Source organism: Malus sylvestris, chromosome 3, assembly GCF_916048215.2.
Source record: "Malus sylvestris chromosome 3, drMalSylv7.2, whole genome shotgun sequence".
In the NCBI taxonomy this organism is placed as follows: Eukaryota; Viridiplantae; Streptophyta; class Magnoliopsida; order Rosales; family Rosaceae; genus Malus; species Malus sylvestris.
This window is the reverse complement of record NC_062262.1, coordinates 24,506,137-24,530,761: the sequence shown is the minus strand read 5'-3', so window position 1 is coordinate 24,530,761 and position 24,625 is coordinate 24,506,137. Positions and strand designations below refer to the sequence as shown.

The window sequence follows — 24,625 nt, the reverse complement described above, 5'->3', positions numbered from 1 at the left end:
TTTCTAGCAAATTTATAAACTGGCTCGAAGACCAACAAAGTTCAAATAAGGCAGAACGAAAGGGAAAAGAAGAAAATTCCTAAGTCTAAGAAAAAAGACTACTCATCAGCATCTTGCACAACCACTGGTTCCTTAATTGCCACACCTTCAGCAGCCATACCATTCTTAGCAGTTAATGGTTCCATCAGTTCATCATCAGCCGCCCTTGTCTGGACTGCCTGATTCTCAGCTGCTCCACCAAAGGCAGTCTCAGACGATAAGTCAAGCAGATCAACTGGAGAAATAGGGAAATTCTCAAAGTCGTTCTCGAAAAACTCATAATCTGACGGCCTACCTTGAAGATGGTCTATATAGCCTAGCTTGTAGAAATCGAAGTGACAAGAAGCAAGCGCCACTTTGTGACCGACCTTCTCATTCTTCCGCTACACATTCTCCTCAACAAGCCCAGTGTTCCTACAACTTAAGCTCTTTGTCCTTGGCAAAAAAGTAGATCGTAGCCCCGAATTAACATGCTCAAGGTCCTTGACCACTAGTGCAACACGACTGACTTCTTTCTCTGTAGCTTCCAACATCGCTTGAGTCGTACTAAGCTTAAACTTCAAACTAACGACCTCTTAATGAACGGTCTCCAGTTGCACAGAAGTGAGAGCATATACATCAAACTCCTTCAAAACGGTGAGTTCAGATTCGAGTTTCTTGATCTTTTCAACAATTGAGCGAAGATGAGCCAGTAACACCACTTCGGCCACCTTAGCATACTTGACAACATCCTGATCAACGAGCATAGACTCAGTTATAGGATTAAAGTCTTATGCATTGTAGCAACCAAGGAGGACCCCTTTAGTAGCAGGATGATTCGTCAAAGAGTCTAAGCGGACAACAACTTTCCCAACATTATCAACTAACTTGGCGCATCCAGTGACATTCTCAAACAGGTCAACCTTCAACAGTGCATAAACCTCAGGAAACTCCCCAGCTCCATACTTGGTGAATCTTTCACTACTGCCTGTATGAGCAGACTTCCATTTCTTAGTAGATGAATAAGTCGCAGCAGAGTGAAGGATAGGCCTAGGCACCACCTTAGTAACAAAATCCACCTTCCCGCTTTTCATAGCGGTAAGCCTCTCAGAAGCTAAACCAGACTTAGCTCCTGATGTGCGTTCGACACAAAACCAGACACTGGGGGCACCATCGAACCTTTCCGTTAGGCAATCTTCTTAGCAATGGTCATGGCCACCTTCGGAGCAGCAGGTTTCACAGGCTTAGACTCAATAGTCTTTTTCTTCCCCTTGGAGGAAGTCAAATCAATGATAAGTTTCTCAGCAGCAGACGAGCCCCCACGAGTAGCAAAGGAAGTCTTTGGCTTCTTCTCAGCCGAAGGTTCACTGGTAGGTGAGGAAGATTTTTTCTTTCCACCTTTATTGGTAGCAGGCTCTACAACAGCGATTAGACGAGCAAACGCCTCCTCTTTGATCCATTTTATCTCTTCTCGGAGGCAGCCTGCCTTTCTCCCTACGAAGAGGATTGAGCAACCAGCACCATTCATGGTACTCAGCAGGAATACCTTAGGTGATGTGCAATTTCTTCATATCTATCGAAGTTCTTGGAGTTGAGCCAAATTTTGAATCTACATAAAGTAAGAAGGACGATCAATAAATTGAAGTCATAAAGCAGCTTAACAAAAACTCAAACAAGCTAGAACTGAAGTAGTTCATTTACCACTGATAAAGACAGTCGGAACACGCAGTTAAGGAGAAGAGTCAGACGTACACTTTCCATTTACCTCCAAGGTATCTCTCGCCCACTCGTGAACAACTTTGCAGGAAGCATCAAGAAGCCTATGACGAGACTTCAGCTACCCTACGTCTTCCTTACGGCCAATTTCGAATAAGTACCAGAACTTATTTATGGTCAAGCCAAGATCAAAGAACCTGCTCAAGTTTGAAAATCCCACCATCACACAAATTGCATTCGGGGAGCACTAAGCATGCGCACATTTCATGATGCAGATCACCTCCTAGAAAAGACGCAACATAGGAAAAGTAAATCCCAACACTTAGTAATACAGATGGAATTTGATAGCCTTTTTCCTAGCAATGGCGCCTTCGCCGCACGGTTCATACCTACTATCATCCTTAACCTATTTGGTGTGCACCCCTAATAGAATCGCATGCTTGTACGTCTCGAGAAAATCCTGAAACAACACATCAGAATTGATCTTGACATGTGCAACCTTGAAGTAGCCCACCTTGCCGGAAGAACCATATTGACAGTACAAAGGTAGAGGATATTTATCACTTTTACGATCGGAAGAAGACATCTCAAAATTTCTGCAAGAAAGTATGAAGAAAATTATTGAAAAGGTAGCTCGTGAGAAGAAAAACAAAAAAATAAAAATAAAGAAGGTCCGCAAAGCCCAGTGCCCCAGCGCAAAGCCCCGCGGCCCAGCTCATCAGCATGCCACAATAAGCCTAATGGCCCCTTGACCCAGATCCACAACAATGAGGGGCGAGTACCTCATGCTTTTCTTCTTCTCCTTAAGTTCCAACGAGCCCAAGCCCGGCTACATGCCGCTTCAGCCTAGCAGACCTCGAGGTCTATGACGGAAGAAGGCTCGTGCCTCACTCCTCATTTTTCTCTCATGCCCGCGTCTCAAGCAAACCCCAGGTTTCTTGGCCCAGGTTATAGAAACTAGAGAGCTGGCCCACGCCGGTCTCTCTCTATCTCCCTTCTCGCCTACACAAGCCCATGACCAGCAGCTATGGAGACCCTTCAGCCTAAGCTGGCCTCCCCGTGCCCTAGAGTGCTGATCACCTCGGCTCAGCCGAGCTGAGCACCTGGCCTACGCCAGCTGAGCTTCACTACCATACCACCACCAGCCCACGCTACCTACCACGGCAAAGCAGCATCGTGGCACTTATGCCGAAATTTTCACTCCTCCTCGTCCTTCACCGAGCCAATTTTTCGAGCCTTGAGGCTCCCAAAATTTAAGAAGAAGAAAATTAAAAAATTTCTTACCTTGGTGCGGCACGAAGAAAAGAGCAACAACGAGAGACGACTCTTTGCAAGGGTAAGAAAAGAAGAAAACTAGGGGTGGGGGAACAAATTTCCTCTGGCTTCTGTCTTCCTTATTGGAATGATGATTATTCTCCAAATTTATTTAATCCCCTGCTTAAGATAGAATTAAATAGGTATTAGGGGCAATTGGTTGCCTTTTCCTAGAAGAAGTCTATCTCCAGATCAAGGAATGAGATCTAGTTCAAATTCTGAAACAACTTTACAAGCCCATGAAGCTTGGGATTTCTACACCTACTGCCATTTTCCTACATGCAGCCCAGCAGGTGTAGGGGCATTTGTGGAGCCTAAAATAATCCCAAAAATTCTAAAGGCGACGTGTGGATTATTGCTCAAGAAAGACAAATTTGCACTCATTAAATATGCAGGTTCCTCATATACTCCCACGTGCAGGTCACACCCCTAAAGGTGTCTGCAGGTGAATATGACTGCCCACAGCTCACCTTCCCTTGGCAAGGAAAAGTCAAATCATTAAAGATAAGGATTAATTACCCAAATCCTATCTTTAATACATTCCCAATTGAAGATTGACTCCATTCAAGTAAGTAATCCTTATTTAAGTCAATTAGGGATATTTATTTCATTATCTCAAGATATTATCTCCTATTTAATATCTTAAAAATAGTTCTCCATAAAACCTTGGCCAATAGGATGCCGCCATGTGTAGGGTAAAGCCCTAACACCATGGTCGGCCATTAATTACCCTAACAAATGGGTTTGAACTTTGCAAATTGCTATCTGCTATCAAACTCAAGAACAACTCTTGCACGTTAAAACCCAGATCGCAGATTGAAAGGGATTTAGGGTTAGGGTTAGTAATTTGTGAAGAAATTGAATACGGGTTGGGAAGAAGAACAGAGTGTGTAGATGTCATAGAGAGAGAGAGAGAGAGAGAGAGAGAGAGAGAGAGAGAGAGAGAGAGAGAGAGAGGAGAGAGTAGAGAAATCAGAAAATGGAAAGGATTAACTCATTTATGTACAAGGGCAATTTGATCATTTCAAGGTGTAGAAAAAATCCTATTTATGTCTGATTATTGTACACAGAGAGAGAGAGAGAGAGAGAGAGAGAGAGAGAGAGAGAAGAGAGAGTAGAGAAATCAGAAAATGGAAAGAATTAACTCATTTATGTACAAGGGCAATTTGATCATTTCAAGGTGTAGAAAAAAATCCTATTTATGTCTGATTATTGTACATGGCATGTGCTAGGTGTGGCAATTTTTGACATGACCCATTAACCTGACAGACACGACACGAAATTAACAAGTTATCGGGTTGACATGATAACGAATCGGGTCGTTATCAGGCAACCCGATAAGCACCTGTTAAGATAACAGGTTGGTCCGAGTATACACATAGGTAACCTGATACACGACAAGTAAAATATTAATTTAATAATTGTATACCCCTAAAAATACTATAATAATTATATATACTATTATATATATACTATTATATACTATTATAATTATATATATATATATATATATATATATATATATATATATATTTATATATTAAATTAAATTTTAGAAAATTTTGAAAAAATGAGGTAATATATTTTTATATGGTATAGTATTATTGTTTTATTTCTTTTCATAATTATTTTGGTAAAATTCTCATAATTTGAATGGTTTATAATGTTTGGTTTTTCTATACTTAGTTTATGAGGAAGAGAGTTTTGATGTGGAAAACCTTACTGAAAACATCATCAACATAACTCTTGAAGGCAATAGATCAAGCGAAAGTTCCAATACAATTTCCCCATGGTGATCAATGAAATTGAAGGATTTTGTAAAAGGAATAACATGCAAGCTTTGAGTTTCATTGGCAAGGTTTTAACTTCTGAGAAAGGCTTCACAACTTTGAAAAGAAAAACTCATTCATTTTGCATATCGTTGCACATTTGATATTTTGTAGTAGACTAGTAGTGTATTGGTGTTTTTTTATTAAGCTCTTATTTTGGAGTGTAGATGTAGTACTTAATGACAAATGTGTTTTTATGCTTTGAAGTAATATTTATGTGGGAATTTGGTATGTGCAAATTTAAGGAAAAAAAATATTTTTCTTAATGGGTCATAACAGGTCGGGTCATTTTACTTGTTGGGTAAAGTGACCCAACATGTTAAGAACCCGTTAAGATAACGGGTGTGACACGACACGATCTGGCAAGATAATAAGTTTTACACAAACACGACACGAGAAACCTGACCTGTTTGCCAGGCCTAATGTGTGCATGCTGTATGCATATTCAAAAAAATCATATTTATGTCCCAAGATTATGAAATTATCCCATTTTGAGGTATTTCCCTTCTTTTTATGTCAAGTATAGGGTAGCTAGGTGATTGGTCGGTAAAACACCAAGGACTATGAGCTTTATATATAGAGAAAAAAATTCACTATATTTCAAGGAACTCCACTAGCTTTTAAACATGTCAATGAGAGACAAAAACATAAAAACAACTAAAGTCCAGCCTAGAAACATGGAAACAATGTTCTAAAATACCAGTCATACCCCTAAGGCTTTAGGGTTGTTATAGAAACCAACCCTCACAACTCCAACAAAATTAATATATACCATAAGCTCAACCCATCCTCGACTATTTCTGCATAATCAATTCAATCAGTCTTCGATCATTTTCACAAAATCAGTTCAACTTGTCTTTGACCATTTTTGCAGAATCAGTTTAACACGTCCCTGACCTTTTTTGCAGAATCAGTTCAAACAGTTATCGATCATTTTTTCATAATCAATTCAACGCACCTTTTCGCAGAATCAGTTCAACCCGTCAACCACCATTTTTGCAAAATCAATTCAACCCGTTTTCGACCATTTTTGCATAATCAGTTCAACACGTCCCCGACCTTTTTTGCAGAATCAGTTCAATCAGTCATCGATCATTTTTGCATAATCAATTCAACCCACCTTTTTGCAGAATCAGTTCAACCTGTAAACCACCATTTTTGCAAAATCAGTTCAACTAACTAGTCTTTGACCATTTTTGCAGAATCAGTTCAACCGATTTTCAACATTTTTTTGCAGAATCAGTTTAATCAGTCATCGACCATTTTTGCAGAATCAGTTCAATCAGTCCTCGACCATTTTTGTAGAATAAATTAAACCCACCATTTTGCATAATCAGTTCAACTAATCACTGACCATTTTTGCAGAATCAGTTCAACCCGTCTTCAATAATTATTGCAGAATTAGTTCAACCTGTCCTCGAACATTTTTGCATAATCCGTTCAACCCGTCATCGACCATTTTTGCAGAATTAGTTCAACCCATCCTCGACCATTTTTGCAGAATTAGTTCAACAGAATTAGTTCAACCCATCCTCGACCATTTTTGCATAATTAGTTCAACCAAAGTTTCTTTAAAATTGTGACTATAAACCCACACCATTTATTGGATCTCTTAGCAATGCTTATTGCCTAAATAGCACCCCAAACCAAAACCATTTATCAATAACATCAATATTGATTCATCTGAAGACAGAAACGCGAGCTCATTGTGGAGAATTTTTTTGGGGTTCCCGGCACAAAAGCCGGGTGGTGTTCCCACCAATTGAAATTTGACATCTAAATATTCTTTTATATCTTTAATTCTTAAAAATTGAGATGCTGAATCGTCGACAGAAAACCAATTAATTTAATGTAGTTGTACTTCCACCGTTAACTCTTACCGCCATTACCAATTACTCATTCTGTAAATCTTTTCACTAATTCATAAATCATCACAAAATTTACCAACACCCAGAAAATGAAAACATGAGAAAGAGAGAGATAATCGGGTTTGGGCACGACGTGCTTTGAGACTTTGAAGTTGACTTCTGTTATTTTTTCCTCTCCTTTTAGACTACGGTTTTCAATTCAAAAGTGGAGGGTGAGTGTTGGGCAAACAAGATTGAATTCGAAATTGAGTAGGAAGTATGATGGAATTCGAAAGCAAGTTGCAGAAGTGCTTAATGGGGAAGTTCACATGATTTAGTTTTTGTTTGACTATTAGACTTCCAGATTTTAAGAATTTATTTGATTAAAAAGGGATAAAGACAATTTAGATGTCAAAATTCTATTAGTAGGGAACACCACTTGACACAGAGCAATAGATGAAGAGATAAAGGTGTGAAAAAACTTTTTTACTATAAAGGGTAATTTTGTAACCTACACTTCAAAGAAAAAAAATGGTAATGATGTCATATTTCACATGTATTAACTTTTGTCTCTCCTTTTAATGTTTAAAAAGTGTTGATTCAATATAATTTTTCCTTATTTTTACCTTGCGCACATTCCTTGTTAATTTATGACTTTTGATATTTTTTAATTTATTCGATCCAACGGCAGTACATGAATAGCATCACCTAAATAAGATACACTATGGTAAGGGTGGCCATGGGCCTAGCCGCGCCCAAAAATGAAGGAACCAAACCTTACCCATTTAGAAATACAGCAAGGCAGGGCGGGGCATTACAAAATTGAAATAGGAACTGAACCTAATCCGGCCCATTTGAAATGGGCCGGTTCCTACGGGCCCCCGTTCCTTTCCTGATGCAAATTCCTACGGGCCCCCGTTCCTTTCCTACGGGCAGCGTAAGCAATGCTTTTGTTGCGTAGCGTGAGCACAAGCACACCACCTAACCAACCTCGAAAGAGTTCGAAATCCAGTCAGACACAAAACTAAAGATTGAAAGCAGAAAGGAAATAGTCTAATCGAACTGGGAAATTTGAAGGAAATAGTCTAATCCAATTGGGAAATTTGATCAAAATCTATGTTTGGCGCAGAGGGTTGGGATTAAAGACTCCCCATCCTAATCAAAGTCAATAAATTTAAATGGAATTTGAAAACCCACAGAACAAGGACAATACTAACAAATACCCATAGTGCTCGACCGAAAGGACAGAGTTCGATGATCGATTGACGACGACGAACGTAACGGAGCTCGGCTGTGCTATGAATTTGGGTCAGAGTGAGAGACCGAGAGACCGAGAGACCGAGAGTCCGAGAGTCGAAGTAAGTTGAAGCTTCGAGTTCGAGAGAATGAATGAAGGAGAAACAGACAGAGAGTCAGACTGTTTGCGCTTTAGATTAGAACCAAGGGTAGAGATTTAATCTCATATATTAGGACCTGCCCCGCCCCACCCTGTTTAGTATTAAGAATATTTGCAACAGCCCTGTACCCACCCCAAACCGCACGTACCAACCCCGACCGGCGGATCCCCCTCCTTCCTCCGCATCGCTTCCTCTGCGCAACCCAAATTCCACAATTGTTTCAGATGTCCGATTTCTCCTCAAGAAAAAGATGAATGCCCAGCAATTCCGACACCTACTGTGTATACATTTTCGTCAAAACATACAATGAAACGACAATTAAAGCAAATCATCCTTGCCCAAATCATCAAAAACCCTAAACCCCAACTCTTAAACCCTCTACTGGGACATCTCACAAACTCCCCCGCCCCACAAACTGCCCTTTTCCTCTACAACCAAATGCTCCACTACCCAACCTCCCACAACCACTACACCTTCACTTACGCTCTCAAGGCATGTTGCTTCCTCCATGATGACAACAAGGGCCGGGAAGTCCACGCCCGAGTCGTAAAAACCGGGCACTTTTCCGATACCTTCATCCAAAACTCGTTGCTTCACTTCTACGTAACCCAAGCTGACATTGTATCTGCTACCAGGGTTTTCGATTCCATACCAAACCCTGATGTTGTTTCGTGGACTTCGATGATTTCGGGTCTTAACAAGTGTGGATTTGTGGAGGAAGCAATTGTTAAGTTTATGTCCATGGATGTGCCGCCTAATTCTACTACTCTTGTCATTGTCATGTCCGCTTGTTCGAGTTTAGGAGCTTTAAAGTTTGGTAAATCTGTTCATGGATATTGTATGAGGAAGTTATCTGAAAGGAATGTTATTTTGGACAATGCAGTGTTGGATTTTTACATGAGATGTGGGTCTTTGGTGAGTGCACGGTACCTGTTTGTAAATATGCCCAGGAGAGATGTGTATTCGTGGACTAGCATGGTGGGTGGTTATGCACAAAGAGGATTTTGCGATGAGGCAGTGAAGCTTTTTCAGGGGATGGTTCAGGGAGAGGAAGTTGAGCCTAATGAGGCTACCATTGTAAATGTATTGTCAGCGTGTTCTTCGATTGGGGCATTGAGTTTAGGCCAGTGGGTGAATTCGTATATAAGTGCACGCCCAGATCTCGTGTTGAATGGCATTCTGGGAAATGCATTAATAAACATGTATGTAAAGTGTGGTGAAGTAGGTATGGCAGTTTCTGTTTTTAAAACCCTGGTTTGCAAGGATCACATTTCGTGGAGTACCATCATAAGCGGCATGGCCATGAATGGGTATGGTATACACACGTTGCAGCTCTTTTCGCTCATGCTAGTCCACGGGATTCCTCCTGATGATGTAACCTTCCTTGGCTTGTTATCAGCATGCAGTCACGCAGGTCTAGTCGATCAAGGGTTGATGATTTTCAATGCTATGAAAAATGTTTATCGGATTGCCCCTCAAACACTGCACTACGCCTGCCTAGTTGATATGTATGGTCGAGCGGGGTTCTTAGAGGAAGCAGAGAATTTCATGAAGGAAATGCCAACAGAAGCAGACGGCGTTGTTTGGGGAGCGTTGCTTAATGCTTGCAAAATTCATGGGAATGAGAAGATGCTTAAGAGGATCAGAAATGGTCTCCTCAAGAGTAGAGGAGTAAGCATCGGAACTTATGCTCTCATATCGAATACATACGCCACTCACGAACGGTGGGATGAGGCTAATAAGGTTCGTGATGAAATGAGACAAATGGGGTTGAAGAAATTAGCAGCGTACAGTCAGATAGATGTGGATCCAAACACATTAACGTTCTTTTAGATTGAGCAACAAATCTACTCTCTCAAACACTTCAAAACTTTACACTCCGATTATTAGACAATACGATATTTACATTTTCATTTTGTTATAATAGGAATAATAACACTTGATAAATACGTTTGTCCATTTATTGCAGAACAATTAAGGCTAGTCGTGTTCTTTTTCCTGATTGTCGTTACTTTTTCACGCAATGATAGTCACTAACACGATATGTAAGTTCAGTTCATGGTTTTTGCAACTCTATTGTAATAAACTAGACAGTGAATTAATTTAATTTGCAAACAAGTAATATTTGTGCAAAATAATAAATAGTTATGTGATTGTTAAGATTGATTAAACATTTTAAGGGAACTTGTAAGTTGCATTTATGGTACAAAGATAAATACCAAATTAGAAACCCTTGTATTTGATACCTCACATCAGTAAATACGTTGCTAAAGTAGTTTTAAAGGAAAATGCGTTTTTCATTTTACGAATGACTCTCACCTTTGTCTTTTTCCTTATAAGTGTAGAACTCCTTGCACCAAAGTTCAACTGCATTTAAGGGATTATTTTCTAAGAAATTCAAAAGTTACTCATTATTTCCATCATTATGGCCGGACTAAACATGTTTCCAATTATGGTCATTTTGCTTTTGGCAAATTGCGCACTTCCAACATTGGCACATTTGGATGACTCGCCGGCAGTGGTTGAGTGCAAAAAACATTTCAACATAAAGTACGCATTCGACGTGTACAACTATATTTTCAAAGGGAAGAAAATCGGTGACTTTAGTTGCGGGGCCCTTATGGTGCTGGGAAGACCATGCTGATCACTCATATATTTCATGCATTTATACCATCTATTTCTAAAGTCTTTGCGATGTTTTTGTGTTAAAATTGTGGCATTTTACCTTATCTTGTGTTAATGTGCAGTTAAATTTATTTTAGGATCACTTTCAAGCAAAATGGAGAAAAGGAATTAATAAAAACAAATAAGAGAAATGGAAGTGGAGCTTGTCTCCACGGGATGATGTTTTGAAAGGATCATTGCCTTATTGTTTAAAGCAAAAGATGGCAGACAAGAAAAGTGGAAGGAAAAGAAAAAAAAGAAAGAATTAAAAAGATAAGAAAAGATGAAGAAAGGCACACGGGACAGGGATAGTGGGGTGGAAAGACAGAGCGGGCAGACAAAGAGGAGTAGAAGAACCATAAAAAAAAAAGAATACAAGAAGCAGGAACAGCAAGGATAGCACAGCAGAAAGGAAAAGGGGAAATAACATAATGGAGACTGACAGAGAAGGCACATGGACTGACAGAAGGAAAAGAAAAGAAAAAAAAAAGAAAGTAATAAGAGAGGAGAGAGACACGGACAGAAGGAGATAAGAGAGGAGAGAGGAGGGCAGTGCGGAAAGAAAGGAAACACAAGAAGCAGAGGCGCAGAGAAAGGAGGCGCAGAGAGAGGGAGAGCACGGCAGGAATAGAGGCACATGGCAGTGAGCAGAGAACAGGCGCAGAGAAAGAGGAAGTCAAGAGAGGAAGAAAAGGGAACGGAGAGCTCGTCTGGAAAAAAAACGGGTGTTTTCATTCTTTGTTATTTTTTTATGGATAATTTCTTATGTATTAATACATGTATGTGTAACTAATTTATTTTGCTTGAGTGAGGTCATGAGCCGCAACATGATTACGTAGATTTCTCTTTCAATTGCTTAAGTGTTGTTAAATGCTTGCTTTGATATTTTCAATCTCTAAATTAAACTATCTATGTGTCTTGATGCTTGATCACCATTAGGATGTTTAGAAAAGTCATTAGATGCAATTTTGAACGAATGTCACGTTAAAATTGGTTATGCTTCTTGTGATTAAGGATTGTAATTTCTCCTAAGGTAAATATCAAACTCTTAGGGATTACATGGTTTAATTTTCATCAAGATTAATGAATCATTCATGTTTATATTTAATCCAAATGTCATGAATAAATTGCATGTAGTGGTATGCGTTTTAGCTTGAATGTCACAAGTAAAACATACATAAGGAAAATCCAACCTTCAAAGAATAGGTATTTTCAATTATTTAAGCAATTGGAAGAGCCACGTAGGAGTGTTGTTGGTAAAGGTTGAACTCTAGCACCTTGTCAATCTAATTTTCTTAAATTAATTGTATTATCTTGAGTTTATATTTTTAATTGTTTTGTTAAGTTGAATCATTGTTCCTATAAGCAAATTCCCATTTTAGATATTTGTTTAATTCACATCCAATAGTATTTAGTTTCGTAAAATTAGTGTAATTCTTAGAGTTAAATAAGTAAATACACAAAAACTCGTAAATTGTTTATATCAGTCCCTGAGGAGATCGACCTTGCTTGAGCCATTCTATACTACAAACACTTGTTCTCTTGCAAGAATTTTCTATGGTTTAACCCTTTGTTTTACAAGTGGTAAAATCGCTATCAAGAAATTGGCGCCGTTGCCGGGGACTGTGCCAACTGTTCCCGAGCTTTTGTGTTTATTTTTCTTATGCTTATGTTTAAGTCTTATTTTTATTAATCATTAAATTAAAATTAAAAAAAAAAAACAGCAATTAATTTAGTTGAATTTCGATCTTTGATTAAGTGCAGTGGATGTGTGGTGTGAGATTTTTGTCTTTGTTTAACTAACTAGTGGTTGCCAATTTGCATAAATTGTGTTTTTAATTCATCTAGGTTTACTTACTTCTTTTCCTTTTTGTTGTTTAGTTAGTTTCTGTTAAGTTTTATTTTACTTTACTTTTATTTTTATTTTTATTTTTTATTTTTTCGGCTTAATATTTCTGTTGTTTGTTTAGGTGTAGTATATGGTGATTGGAACAAGGTCCAAGAATCAAGTGCTTATTCCTTACGACCCTGAACCAGAGAGAAGTGCAAGGAAGTTAGCATTAGAAAAATATTTAGCGCAAGATTCCAATCTTGGTGATACTTTTCTTAAGGATTTGTTCTGTGATCCTGAGAGCAGCACATCTATTTTCCAACCTTTGGCACCAGTTGCACACATGGCCTTAGCCTTACCTGCAGCAGGTCAACCTTTAAGGAATTCATTGGCAGCGAGAATTAATGCAGTGCCAAGGTGCATTATATATCCAGATGTGGAAGATGGGACAACCTTTGAAATCAAACCTCACATCCTCAACATATTGCCATCATTTCATGGGTTGCCAAACAGTGATCCCAACATGCATTTGGCTGATTTTATTGAGGCATGTGACAACACCATAATCAGAAGTTTCTCTTCTGAAGCTATCAAGTTACGCTTGTTCCCGTTCTCTTTGAAGGACAAAGCCAAGGCGTGGCTGCATTCTCTGCCTGCCAATAGCATTACAACATGGACAAAATTGCAAGAAAAATTTCTCAATAAGTTTTTTCCTTCTTCCAAGACTCTTGCACTTAAGAAAGAGATATTGGCTTTCGCTAAAAAACCAAACGAGTCTTTCCATGAAGCTTGGGAAAGGTATAATGAGATGTACACAAAATGTCCTCATGCTGGGTTTGATTCTAAGCTTCAAATGAACATATTTTATGATGGTCTCAATGCCACCACCAAGAGTCAAGTGAATGCATCTGCTGGAGGGTCGTTAATGTCAAAATCTGCAAGGGAAGCATTTGAGTTGTTTGATATGATGGCTTCTGAATCCCAACAATGGACAGAAGAACAAACACAAAAGAGGGGAGTTTTTGAGATTTCTCAGAGTTCTCCTAATGTTTCTGCTCAAATTGCTAAAATGGAAAAGAATTTTAATGCTAAGTTTGCTGCCTTAATGCAGGTCTCTTCCATGCCCAATGCCCAGGAAGCTTGCATCATTTGTAGTGAGAAAACTCATGACATCACTCAATGCCCCAACAAGGATAGCTATCCTGAGCTTGTGCAAGAGCATGTGAATATGGTGAATAATTTCATTAGACCCAGAAGTGACCCTTATTCCAATACATATAATCCTGGGTGGAAGAACCACCCCAATCTCAGTTGGGGTGGCAACCAACAGCCACGTCAATACCAACAGTCTTACCAATCAACTAGTGAGACTAAGAAACCATCTCTTGAAGACCAAATGTCACAGCTAGCTCAACATATGTCTGCTCTCTCTAATAGCACCAGAAATTTTGTCCAATCCATACAAACTAGCATTCAGAATCTCACGGCATCATTGGGGAATTTGGAGACTCAAGTTGGACAGCTTGCTACCATGTTCAATGAAAAAGAGAAAGGAAAGTTCCCGAGCCAATCTGAGCAAAATCCAAGAGGGATGAAGCATTGCAAAGTAATACGGACATTGAGAAGTGACAAGAGTTATGACAACAGAGAAGTGGTGTACCATGAAGCCGAAGTGGAAGAAGAAGAGTTTACTGAAAGTGCACCGTTAGCTGCAAAGTCTTGGTTAGAGGCTATTTTTGTAGCAGGTATTCCAGATCCTAGTACAAGTGACAAAGTGCAATCTCGACCCAACTCTGATGCAAACAAAGAAAAATGCCTTAGTAGTTTATTTGCACCTTCTGACAAGCCACCATACAAGCCACCTTTGCCATTTCCACAACGGCAGTAACAACGTTCCAAGGATCAACAATGCATTGAATTCATGAAGACGTTGGCTAAGGTTCAAATTAATTTGCCTCTATTAGATGCTATTAAACAGATCCCATCATATGCCAAATTTCTGAAGGAGCTATGTCCTAAAAAGAAAAAGTTCTTGGAATACAAGAAGGTGATTTTAACTGAGCAATGCACTGCTGTCCTCTTACATAAGCTACCACCCAAGAAGAAAGATCCGGGGAGTTTCACTATCTCTTGTACTATTGGTAGTCTTGATTTTCATAAAGTATTGATTGATTTAGGAGCAAGTGTTAACCTTATGCCTTATTTTGTTTTTCAAAAATTAGGTGAAGGAGAACTCAAGCCCACATCTGTTAGTCTTCAATTGGCAGATAGGTCTGTGACCTATCCTTTGGGTATTATGGAAGATGTGATTATTAAAGTGGATAAATTCTATCTTCCAGCTGATTTCATTATACTTGACATGGAGGAAGACAAGGAAGTGCCTCTCATTTTAGGCTGACCGTTCATGGCCATCACCCGGACACTTATTGATGTCGAAGCAGGTACTTTAACCTTAAGAGTGCAAGGATAGTCAGTTGTATTCAAACTCTTTGAAGCTGTCAAGCGTCCTTTCGAACCTGAAAAGTGTTTTCGTGTTGATGTTGTGGATGGGATTGTGCATGCAAACTTTGCCTCACAATCATCTAATGATGAGCTGTTAACTTGCCTCACCAACCATGATGCTACTTTATCTATGGAAGAAAATATGGTGGACGTCATTGCTGCATTGGATAGTGCACCAATTCATAATCCAAAGTGGCGACATGTTTATGAAAGCCTTGGAGTGCCTAAGCAGCCCCTTCTTCCTTCAAGTGAGCAAGCTTCGAAGTTAGAGCTCAAGCTACTGCCGAGCCACCTCAAGTATGCTCATCTCAAGGTGAATGAGACCTTGCCTATTATTATTGCTGCTGATCTTAATGACACGGATGAAGACAAATTACTAAGAGTTCTTCGCAAGTATCAAGATACTCTGGGGTGGACACTTGCTGACATAAAGGGCATTAGTCCAGCTTTGTGCATGCATAGAATTTTTATGGAAGCTGGGACTAAACCAATTGTTGAAGCTCAAAGACGTCTAAATCCAATCATGAAGGAAGTTGTAAGAGTTGAGGTGATGAAGTTGCTTGATGCAGGTATTATTTATCCAATCTCGGATAGTAAATGGGTGAGCCCAACTCAGTTGGTTCCAAAGAAAGCTGGTATTACTGTGGTGAAGAATGATAACAACGAGCTTGTGCCTACAAGGATAACCACCAGATGGCGAATGTGTGTTGACTATAGAAAGCCCAATAACAGCACTAGAAATGATCATTTTCCGATGTCATTCATTGATCAGATGCTCGAGAGACTAGCTGGTCATTCTTTCTATTGTTTCTTAGATGGTTATTCAGGGTACAACCAAATTCCAATTGCCCTTGAGGATCAAGAGAAGACAACGTTTACATGCCCTTTTGGTACATTTGCATACAGACGAATGCCATTTGGATTGTGCAATGCCCCTGCCACTTTCCAACGATGCATGATGAGTATTTTTTCTGGAATGGTTGAAAATATTGTTGAGGTTTTTATGGATGACTTTTCTGTTTTTGGTAATTCTTTCGATATATGTTTGGATAACTTGTCTTTGGTTTTGGAAAGATGCAGGGAGACTAATCTTGTGTTAAATTGGGAGAAATGCCATTTTATGGTTAAGCATGGCATTGTGTTAGGACATCTAATTTCAAGCAAAGGAATAGAGGTCGACAAGGCAAAGATTAAAGTGATCGCCAAATTACCACCACCAACTTCTGTGAAGAATGTGAGATCTTTCTTGGGACATGCTGGTTTTTATCGAAGATTCATCAAGGATTTTTCCATAATTAGTCGTCCTCTTTGTAATTTACTTGCTAAAGATGCTTGTTTTGATTTTAATGCAGATTGTCATGATGCTTTCAACAAATTGAAGGATTTTCTCACATCAGCCCCAATTATAACAGCTCCAGATTGGACCCTTCGTTTTGAGCTCATGTGCAATGCTTTCGATTACGCTGTGGGTGCTGTCCTTGGCCAGCGACGTGACAAGCTCCCCCATGTTATATATTATGCCAGCTGCACTTTGAATGATGCTCAGCTGAATTATGCCACTACAGAAAAAGAATTACTTGCAGTGGTATTTGCTCTTGAAAAGTTTCGATCGTACTTAGTTGGTGCTAAAGTTATTGTGTATTCTGATCATTCTGCTCTCAAGTACTTATTGTCTAAAAAAGAGGCCAAACCACGATTGATTCGATGGGTCCTTCTCTTGCAAGAGTTTGATTTGGAGATCCTAGATAAAAAGGGACGTGAGAATGTTGTGGCGGATCATCTCTCAAGATTAGTAAATGCAAGCACTGATGAGGCAGATTCATTGCCCCTGCAAGAGAGCTTTCCAGACGAGCAACTTCTAGCGGTTACTCATCAAGTACCATGGTATGCTGACATCGCAAATTATTTGGCATCTGGAGAAATACCATCAGAGTTCAGCTACCAACAAAGGAAGAAGTTCCTCTCCACTGTAAAACACTACTTTTGGGATGAGCCATACCTTTTCAAGCATTACCAAGATCAAATCATTCGTCGGTGTGTCCCCTTAGAAGAACAAGAAAGCATTTTGAAGTTTGCTTACCACTATGCATGTGGTGGTCATTTTGGACCAAGAAAGACAACGGCCAAGATCTTACAGAGTGGTTTCTTTTGGCCATCTTTATTCAAAGATGCATACCTATGCTGCCAGGCTTGTGATAAGTGTCAAAGAGTTGGAAATCTTTCTCAGAGAAATGAGATGCCTCAACAAAGTATTTTGGTGATTGAACTATTTGATGTTTGGGGTATAGACTTCATGGGACCTTTCCCTTCTTCACATGGCAATCTTTACATCTTGGTAGCGGTTGATTATGTTTCTAAGTGGGTGGAGGCAATAGCTTCTCCAACATGCAAAAGTTCTGTGGTGTTCGGTTTCTTGCAGAATACTATTTTTCCCCGATTTGGAGTACCTCGTGCTATCATCAGTGATGAAGGTACGCATTTCTTAAACCGCACCATGGCTGCCCTTTGTGCCAAGTATCATATTCATCATCGTATAGCCACCCCATACCATCCACGGACATTTGGACAAGTTGAAGTATCTAATCGTGAGCTCAAGAGGATTCTTGAGAAAACTGTCAGTTCATCTCGAAAGGATTGGAGTTTAAAGCTTACTGATGCTTTGTGGGCATATAGGACAGCTTATAAGACACCAATTGGGATGTCTCCTTTTCGTTTAGTGTATGGGAAAGCTTGCCATCTACCTATGGAACTTGAGCACAAGGCATATTGGGCTATTAAGCACCTCAATTTTGACTACCAAGCAGCGGGAGAGAGGCGAAAGCTGCAGTTGAATGAACTGGAAGAAATAAGGAATGATGCTTATGAGAATGCAAATATTTACAAGGATAAGACCAAGAAATTTCATGATGCTCACATCCTTCGTAAAGAGTTTCAACCGGGTCAGAAGGTTTTGCTTTTTAATTCGAGAGTGAAACTATTCCCAGGAAAGCTCAAATCACGTTGGAATGGTCCATATCGTGTTGTACAGGTCCATCTTCATGGGGCTGTGGATATCCAAAACATGCAAACTGGTTTTGTCTTCAAAGTTAATGGACATCGCTTGAAGTTATACAAGGAGTCTCCATATGATCTTGCCAAGGATTCCATCACTTTGAAGGAACCTGTTATTTGAATCAAACTGCCAACAGAATGTCTAGCTCTAGACAGTAACTAAAGCGCTACTTGGGAGGAAACCCAAGCTTTCTATCTTTCATCTTTAGTTTGAATAATTTTAAATGTTCTTGTTCTGTTTTTCTCTTGTTTTCTGGTTTGTGTGTTTAAATCCTACTTTTGCTCCCTTATGCAGGTAATGCTTTTGCAGTCTCTACCACAACTTCTTGCAAAGTTTCTTAATCCCACGGGTTACTCACACATTTGTTATGCATAATGGGACGTATTGAAACAAGTTTGGGGATGATTTGGAATTCTACCATGGAACAAAAATGCATTTTTATTGCTGCTCTCCTCACCTACACAAATTGGTGTGTTCTTTCCTTTCTTTATGTGTCTCGATTTTATTTTATATTTCTTTCCTTCCAGTTTTATATCGTATTGTTCAAAATTCCTTTCATTATCATTGGGGACAATGCTATAATTAAGTTTGGGGGTGGAAATATATGTCATTAGTTTACTTCTTGTTTTAAAAAAAAAAAAAGAAAAAATTGTATTTTTTGTTGTTGTTTGTAGGTACTTCTCAATTCAATGATGAGATTTGATCTTAATTTCCTTCTTACTTCCAAGAAGTCTAAGTTATTTTCGTTGTCTTTGTGTTAACTGTGATTTCCAGCAATCAACTTGATAAATAAATGTGCCTAGTCTTGTCAATGTGAAACTTGAGCATGATTTAGCGTTTTATATGTGAATCATGTGAGATTATGTAAACCTTGTTTGTTTTTGAGCCTATACATGATTGAACCATTATGCATCAATCTCATTCCTTCTTGTGCGTATGATCTCACTATACATGTATCTCTAGAACTTGCTTTATACTTCTCGATTCATTAATCAATTCATGTAATAACTTGGAAGTGATATAGGCCATCTTTGGATCGTTTGAGCCTTTCATGCCTACCTTATATGCTATGTGTGTCCATAGTAGCCCGTTGAGCCTTTAACTAAGCCATTTCTTTGTTAGCCACATCAAAAAAATAAAATAAAATAAAATAAAATAAAATTGGAGAGTGTTGATTTGTTGAAAATGTGTCTGCAGAGTATAAATTTCCTTTTGAAGTTGAATTTGGGGAGTAACAGGTGCTCGAAGTTTTATTATTTTGCTTTCAATTTGAGGTGGTGTGATATTGAGGTGTTGGAAAACTACTAAAGTGTACTTTCTCAAAATTTTTGATTTCCATATCCTTTCTTTCATTAGCCTATCACCTTTAGCCCCATTACAACTGTAATAAAGTCCTATTGATCCAAGGTATTACTAAAATATTGATAGCGAGTTAGGTGGACAAGCAAGCATATGGCGGCATGTACAATGAGATCACTTGAGTGAAACACATTAACCAAAACTTATGAGTGAATGAGCGTATGTCTTGTGACAAGCTCAATTGTTTGCATATGATGATTTAAAGGAGCTTGGAATTGCATTGACATGGCTAGCTCACACATGACATTTCAATGTTTTGTTTAAAGAAATTTGGTTAACTATTGGATGATGTTTTGAGCTTTTACTTAGTTCTTGGCTGTTGTTTCATGGGGACAAGCAAAAATGCAAGTTTGGGGGTATTTGATCACTCATATATTTCATGTATTTATACCATCCATTTCCAACGAAGAGGGAATTGGAGTGGAGCACAAAGAACACACCACTGACCTCCAAATGCATAATTTGGCCGAAAGCACATTTGGAAAATCTGTTGACAGTGCTGCCACTTCATTGCAACACATTGGTAAGCCACCTATTCCAATTTCGATTCCCATTTTAACTAATAGGTTGTTACCTTGTTTGGTGCAGGTCCCCAATCAAATCCGAGCTGGTGGGAATGAATACATTGACTTTAGGATGCTCAACGCCCCAATCAGGAAGGATTACTATTCCCTTCCATTCAGAGAGCCAATGTATGAGTATTTTGAGGAGCATGCCGTGGAGGACATACCCCTTCATACCTTGGGTCCTATTCTAGCTTAGCTGGAGGTATCGTCCGGCTGCAAGACGTTAAAGCAAGCGCTTCTTGGGAGGCAACCCATGTATTCAAATAAGGAAGATTTTTGAATTGCTCAACAATCAGTTTTGCGTTTCTAAAAACCTTCCATTCTCTGTAGTTTTATTTTGCCATGATTGATATTTTTATTTGTTGCTTGTTTAATTGTTTTTGGTGTGAGTTTATTTTTGAAACACTGATAGTTATGCAAGGTATTTTTACATTCATAAAAAAGGAAGGAACATTAAGCAGATAAATACAAGAGGGAGCCTTCACAAAGGTTGCTTAGGAGAAGTCTCAGTAGTCAGCGGAGCCTCAGCAGTTGGCGGGGCCACAGAAGGAGGAGGTATCGGAGGTTGATCATTTGGAGCTTCACTACGCGGTACAGCCCCAGAAGATGAAGGCAAATGCTGTTAGAACAAACCCACAAACCTCCGATGATCAAGTAAAATCTGACCATCAGATTCCTGCATCTGGTCAATTTTCCTCTTCATGTTTGTGGCATAGTTGTGTGCGAGCTTGTGCAACTGTTTATTCTCATACTTGAGCCCTCTAATCTCTTGTTTGAACTCATCACTTCAGCCGCCAACGATTCAACTTGACGGGTTCGAGCAAATAAGCGTTGGGCCATGTTGGACACAGAACCCACACACTGCACACTAAGAGCCAGAGACTCCTTAACAGCCAATTCATCAGACCGTTTTGAAAGCAGTCTGTTATCTTTAGGAGTGACAAGGTTCCGGGCCATCACCGCAGTTGTCATATCATTCTTCATCACCGAATCCCCAACGGTAAGGTGGCCAATAGGGGATATGAAGGATGGGCGCCATATGTTGTCTGGAGAAGGCGGGACTGCCTCTTCACCAAGGTTCAAGTCAAAACGACGGTCGGAAGGGCCAGACATTTTCAAAGGTGTTGAAGAAAGAAGAGATCAGACAAGTCAAGATATTAGAAGTGCAAGAAGGGAGTTTATACAAGCGCAAATTCAAGTGTGCTTTGAAATGAACTGCGTGCCTCTATAAAAATCAACACTCGACGGGATTTCAAATATCGAAGAGGCGAGCTCAGAATTCAAAGAGGCCAATTCAAAAATCGAAGAGGCGCTAGCTTTCTCAAAAGTTGGGCTTGCTCAGAAACCACGGGCCATCCTTTGTTCCAGATTTGTCCGCACTCGTCACATGCAACCTCTGCACTCGACGGAGCTCAGATTTCGAAGAGGCAAGCTCAGAAATCGGAGAGGCATCTTCTTTTCCAGACGTGTCAGCATCTCTCATATGCACGCTCAACTTTGCGAAAATCACGGGCAATTTGTCGAAGCACCGATTCCAGATATCGAAGAGGCATCTGCTTTATCCAGACGTGTCAGCATCTATCACATGCACACTCAGCTTACAGAAATCATGGGCAATCTGTCGACGATTTCTGGTAAAGTAGAAAGCACGTGAAGTTTACTGTTCAATCATCCAACGGTTGCCGACAAGAGTGAAAAAAGTACCGGTTATTATTTCCTATAAATGTCGACCTTCACCCTCCATGGCAAGGCAGACATACATAACCTTCCATCATCTTCGAGAATGCTTTTCCAACAAACCCTCTCGAGTCATTCAATGTTCCTTATTCCTAGGGGTACCTCTGCAAACAACCCATCCAAAGCAAAAGTATTTCATATCATGAAGGTTGAAAGCAAGAGTATCTCATATCATGCTTTCTCCCTGTCCTTCTCCTTGTCGTTGTTTTAGAACAAGGAGAAAGAGAGCAATTAGCCAGCACTTGGTATCAATCTTCTGATCTGGAAGCGACTGCCTGGAACCTTTTCCTGATTGCTTAACTAGCCTTGCTCTCGAGTACTCATCTTCATCATTTTATGCTTTCTTTTCGTCTACCACATCTGCCTGGGGAACAGATAAGGGAAGTGAAAATGATACCTCGAAGCATGTGGAGACAATTTGCCAATTCTCTCAGCTAGGGACAAGGAGAAAGAAAGCAAGAGGTGGGCACTTGGAAAGATTGAAGAAAGAAACAGACCAACACCTCTACCTCGTGCCTGCCCGCCGTGCAGAAGAAACAAGCAGAGAAGAATGCAGACTGCACAATCAAATCAACCCAGTAGAAGTCTGATTTGAAACAAAGGAACTTTCATATTCCTCGCTCAGAATTCCAAACTAGTTCGAGATCAAAGCTGTGGAAAGATAACAAGATCATCTATCTCCAAAACTAGATTTGCGTTCTTAAACTCTACTCTGTCTAATTTTTACATTGCCATACTCGTCATGTTTATTCGTTGTTTGTTTGTGTGAGTTTATGCTTGAAACATTGAGGACAATGTTTGATTTAAATGTGGGGGGGGGGGTAACCATTGTTTTGCATGAAATTCGTAGGAGTTTATCACCCATTACTTCTAGTGTTGTTCCTTGCTGTTTTAAGTGTTTTTAAGCTGTTTTGGAGTGTTTCAGTGTGTTTTGACATAAAAATTCGAAAATCTCATAAAAATTTGAATAATTGTTTTTGTATGTTTATTTGTGTCTTAGGGTACCTTCCAACACAATGATGAGGATTTGGTTTTTAATTACATGACTGTTAAAGAGAGTTAAAAACATGGATGAAAATTTGATTTACTCTTTGGTGTATGCTTGGTTGTGGTTATAATTTATGAATTCACATGCAATCATAAAAGGAAAAATCAGTTTTTGTAACATGCTTGAAAGAAGGAACTCAAATGAACGCTACAACCTTGTGAGACTTGAGCCTAAACGTTTATTTGGAGAGTTAATAATCTGTCTGTCCTTGTTTTCTAAGTCGTTGCATGATCTCATTATTCTTTGCTTAGTTGCTACTTAGAAGGCGTTTCATCATTTAGTTCCAAATGCTAGAACTCATGCCTATTTCATTCAAAGCATGTTATTGATTTGCATAACACATATTCAAGATGAAGTTGTTTAGTGAGCCAAGAGCCAAAAAGCCTATCCTGTTCATTATGTGTTTGAGTTTAACCCCGTTGAGCCTTGTGTAGCCTATGTTCTTTGTTACCCACACTATCCTCACCTAGCCTAGATTAGGACCATCCATACCCTTGTTCTTGAAGCATAGTAAAGCATAATTTAGAAGGAATTCCTTTTGTTGAACTCTTGCAGAAAAACAAGTGTGGGGGAAGTGATTCTTGTGTGTGTGTGTATGCCAAAATCATTCATAAGGCACGGGTAGAAAAGAAAAATTCGTGAAAAATAGAATGAAAAGAAGAAAAGTTGTGAAAAGAGTGAAAAAGAGTTGAAAAATATATGAGAAAGAGCTCTAAAGTGTTGTTTGTTGAAGAAAGGGTCCAAAGCATTGAATTCGACCCTATGTGTTGCATCAATCTTCCCTTTGTAATTAAAAGTTGATTATGCATTCTAAAGTGATTTCCAAGTGTCTATTTCATTGCTTTGCTTGATATCGCTTTAAGAACGTTTGTTATCCCTATCATTTCTTTGTTAGCCATTACCCTTAAACCTCATTACAACCCTTAACTTCATCTTGAGTGTCATGCGTTTCAATATGTGGAGTTTGAAATTGGTATGAGCATATGGTGTCACTGGTTCTTGCATCTAAGTAGTAGCATTCCATTCATGAGATCATATCTAAAACATGCTTAATAACTCCAGAAAATCGCTTTCTTTGTTATACATATATGTGAGTGTTCGTTTTCATGTTTACATCAATCTTCTTACATATAACTAGTGTAGGGTGTGTAGTCAGAAAATGTGTGAAAATAGAGAGTATCTTGTAAGGAATTGAGCAAATTCTCTAAGGCATGTTACTACATTCAAAACATCATTTTAATTGGTTAAATGTGAACTAGTAAGTGGTGACTGTGATTAAGTATGTGCTCAAGTGTGAAGATAACTAAAATATGTGGGAATAATGATTTTTAACATGTCATGTGCGTTGGAAATCCCTGAGGCAAACGTTGGAAGGTTTAGGTTGTGTTTTGTTTTCTTTATTTTGCTCGAGGACTAGCAAAAATGTAAGTTTGGGGGTATTTGATCACTCATATATTTCATGCATTTATACCATCCATTTCTAAAGTCTTTGTGATGTTTTTGTGTTAAAATTGTGGCATTTTACCTTATCTTGTGTTAATGTGCAGTTAAATTTATTTTAGGATCACTTTCAAGCAAAATGGAGAAAAGGAATTAATAAAAACAAATAAGAGAAATGGAAGTGGAGCTTGTCTCCACGGGGTGATGTTTTGAAAGGATCATTGCCTTATTGTTTAAAGCAAAAGATGGCAGACAAGAAAAGTGGAAGGAAAAGAAAAAAAAGAAAGAATTAAAAAGATAAGAAA

At 39.0% G+C, this 24,625-nt stretch overlaps 1 protein-coding gene across 1 annotated transcript; it reads left to right on the top strand.

Annotated features, from left to right (window-relative positions):
* Positions 1-7,859: 7,859 nt before the first annotated feature.
* On the top strand, positions 7,860-10,115 carry LOC126616580 (pentatricopeptide repeat-containing protein At1g08070, chloroplastic-like). Its single transcript, XM_050284652.1, has one exon. The coding sequence runs from the start codon at positions 8,428-8,430 to the stop codon at positions 9,952-9,954; it is 1,527 nt and encodes a 508-aa protein (XP_050140609.1). The 5' UTR covers positions 7,860-8,427; the 3' UTR covers positions 9,955-10,115.
* Positions 10,116-24,625: the final 14,510 nt, after the last annotated feature.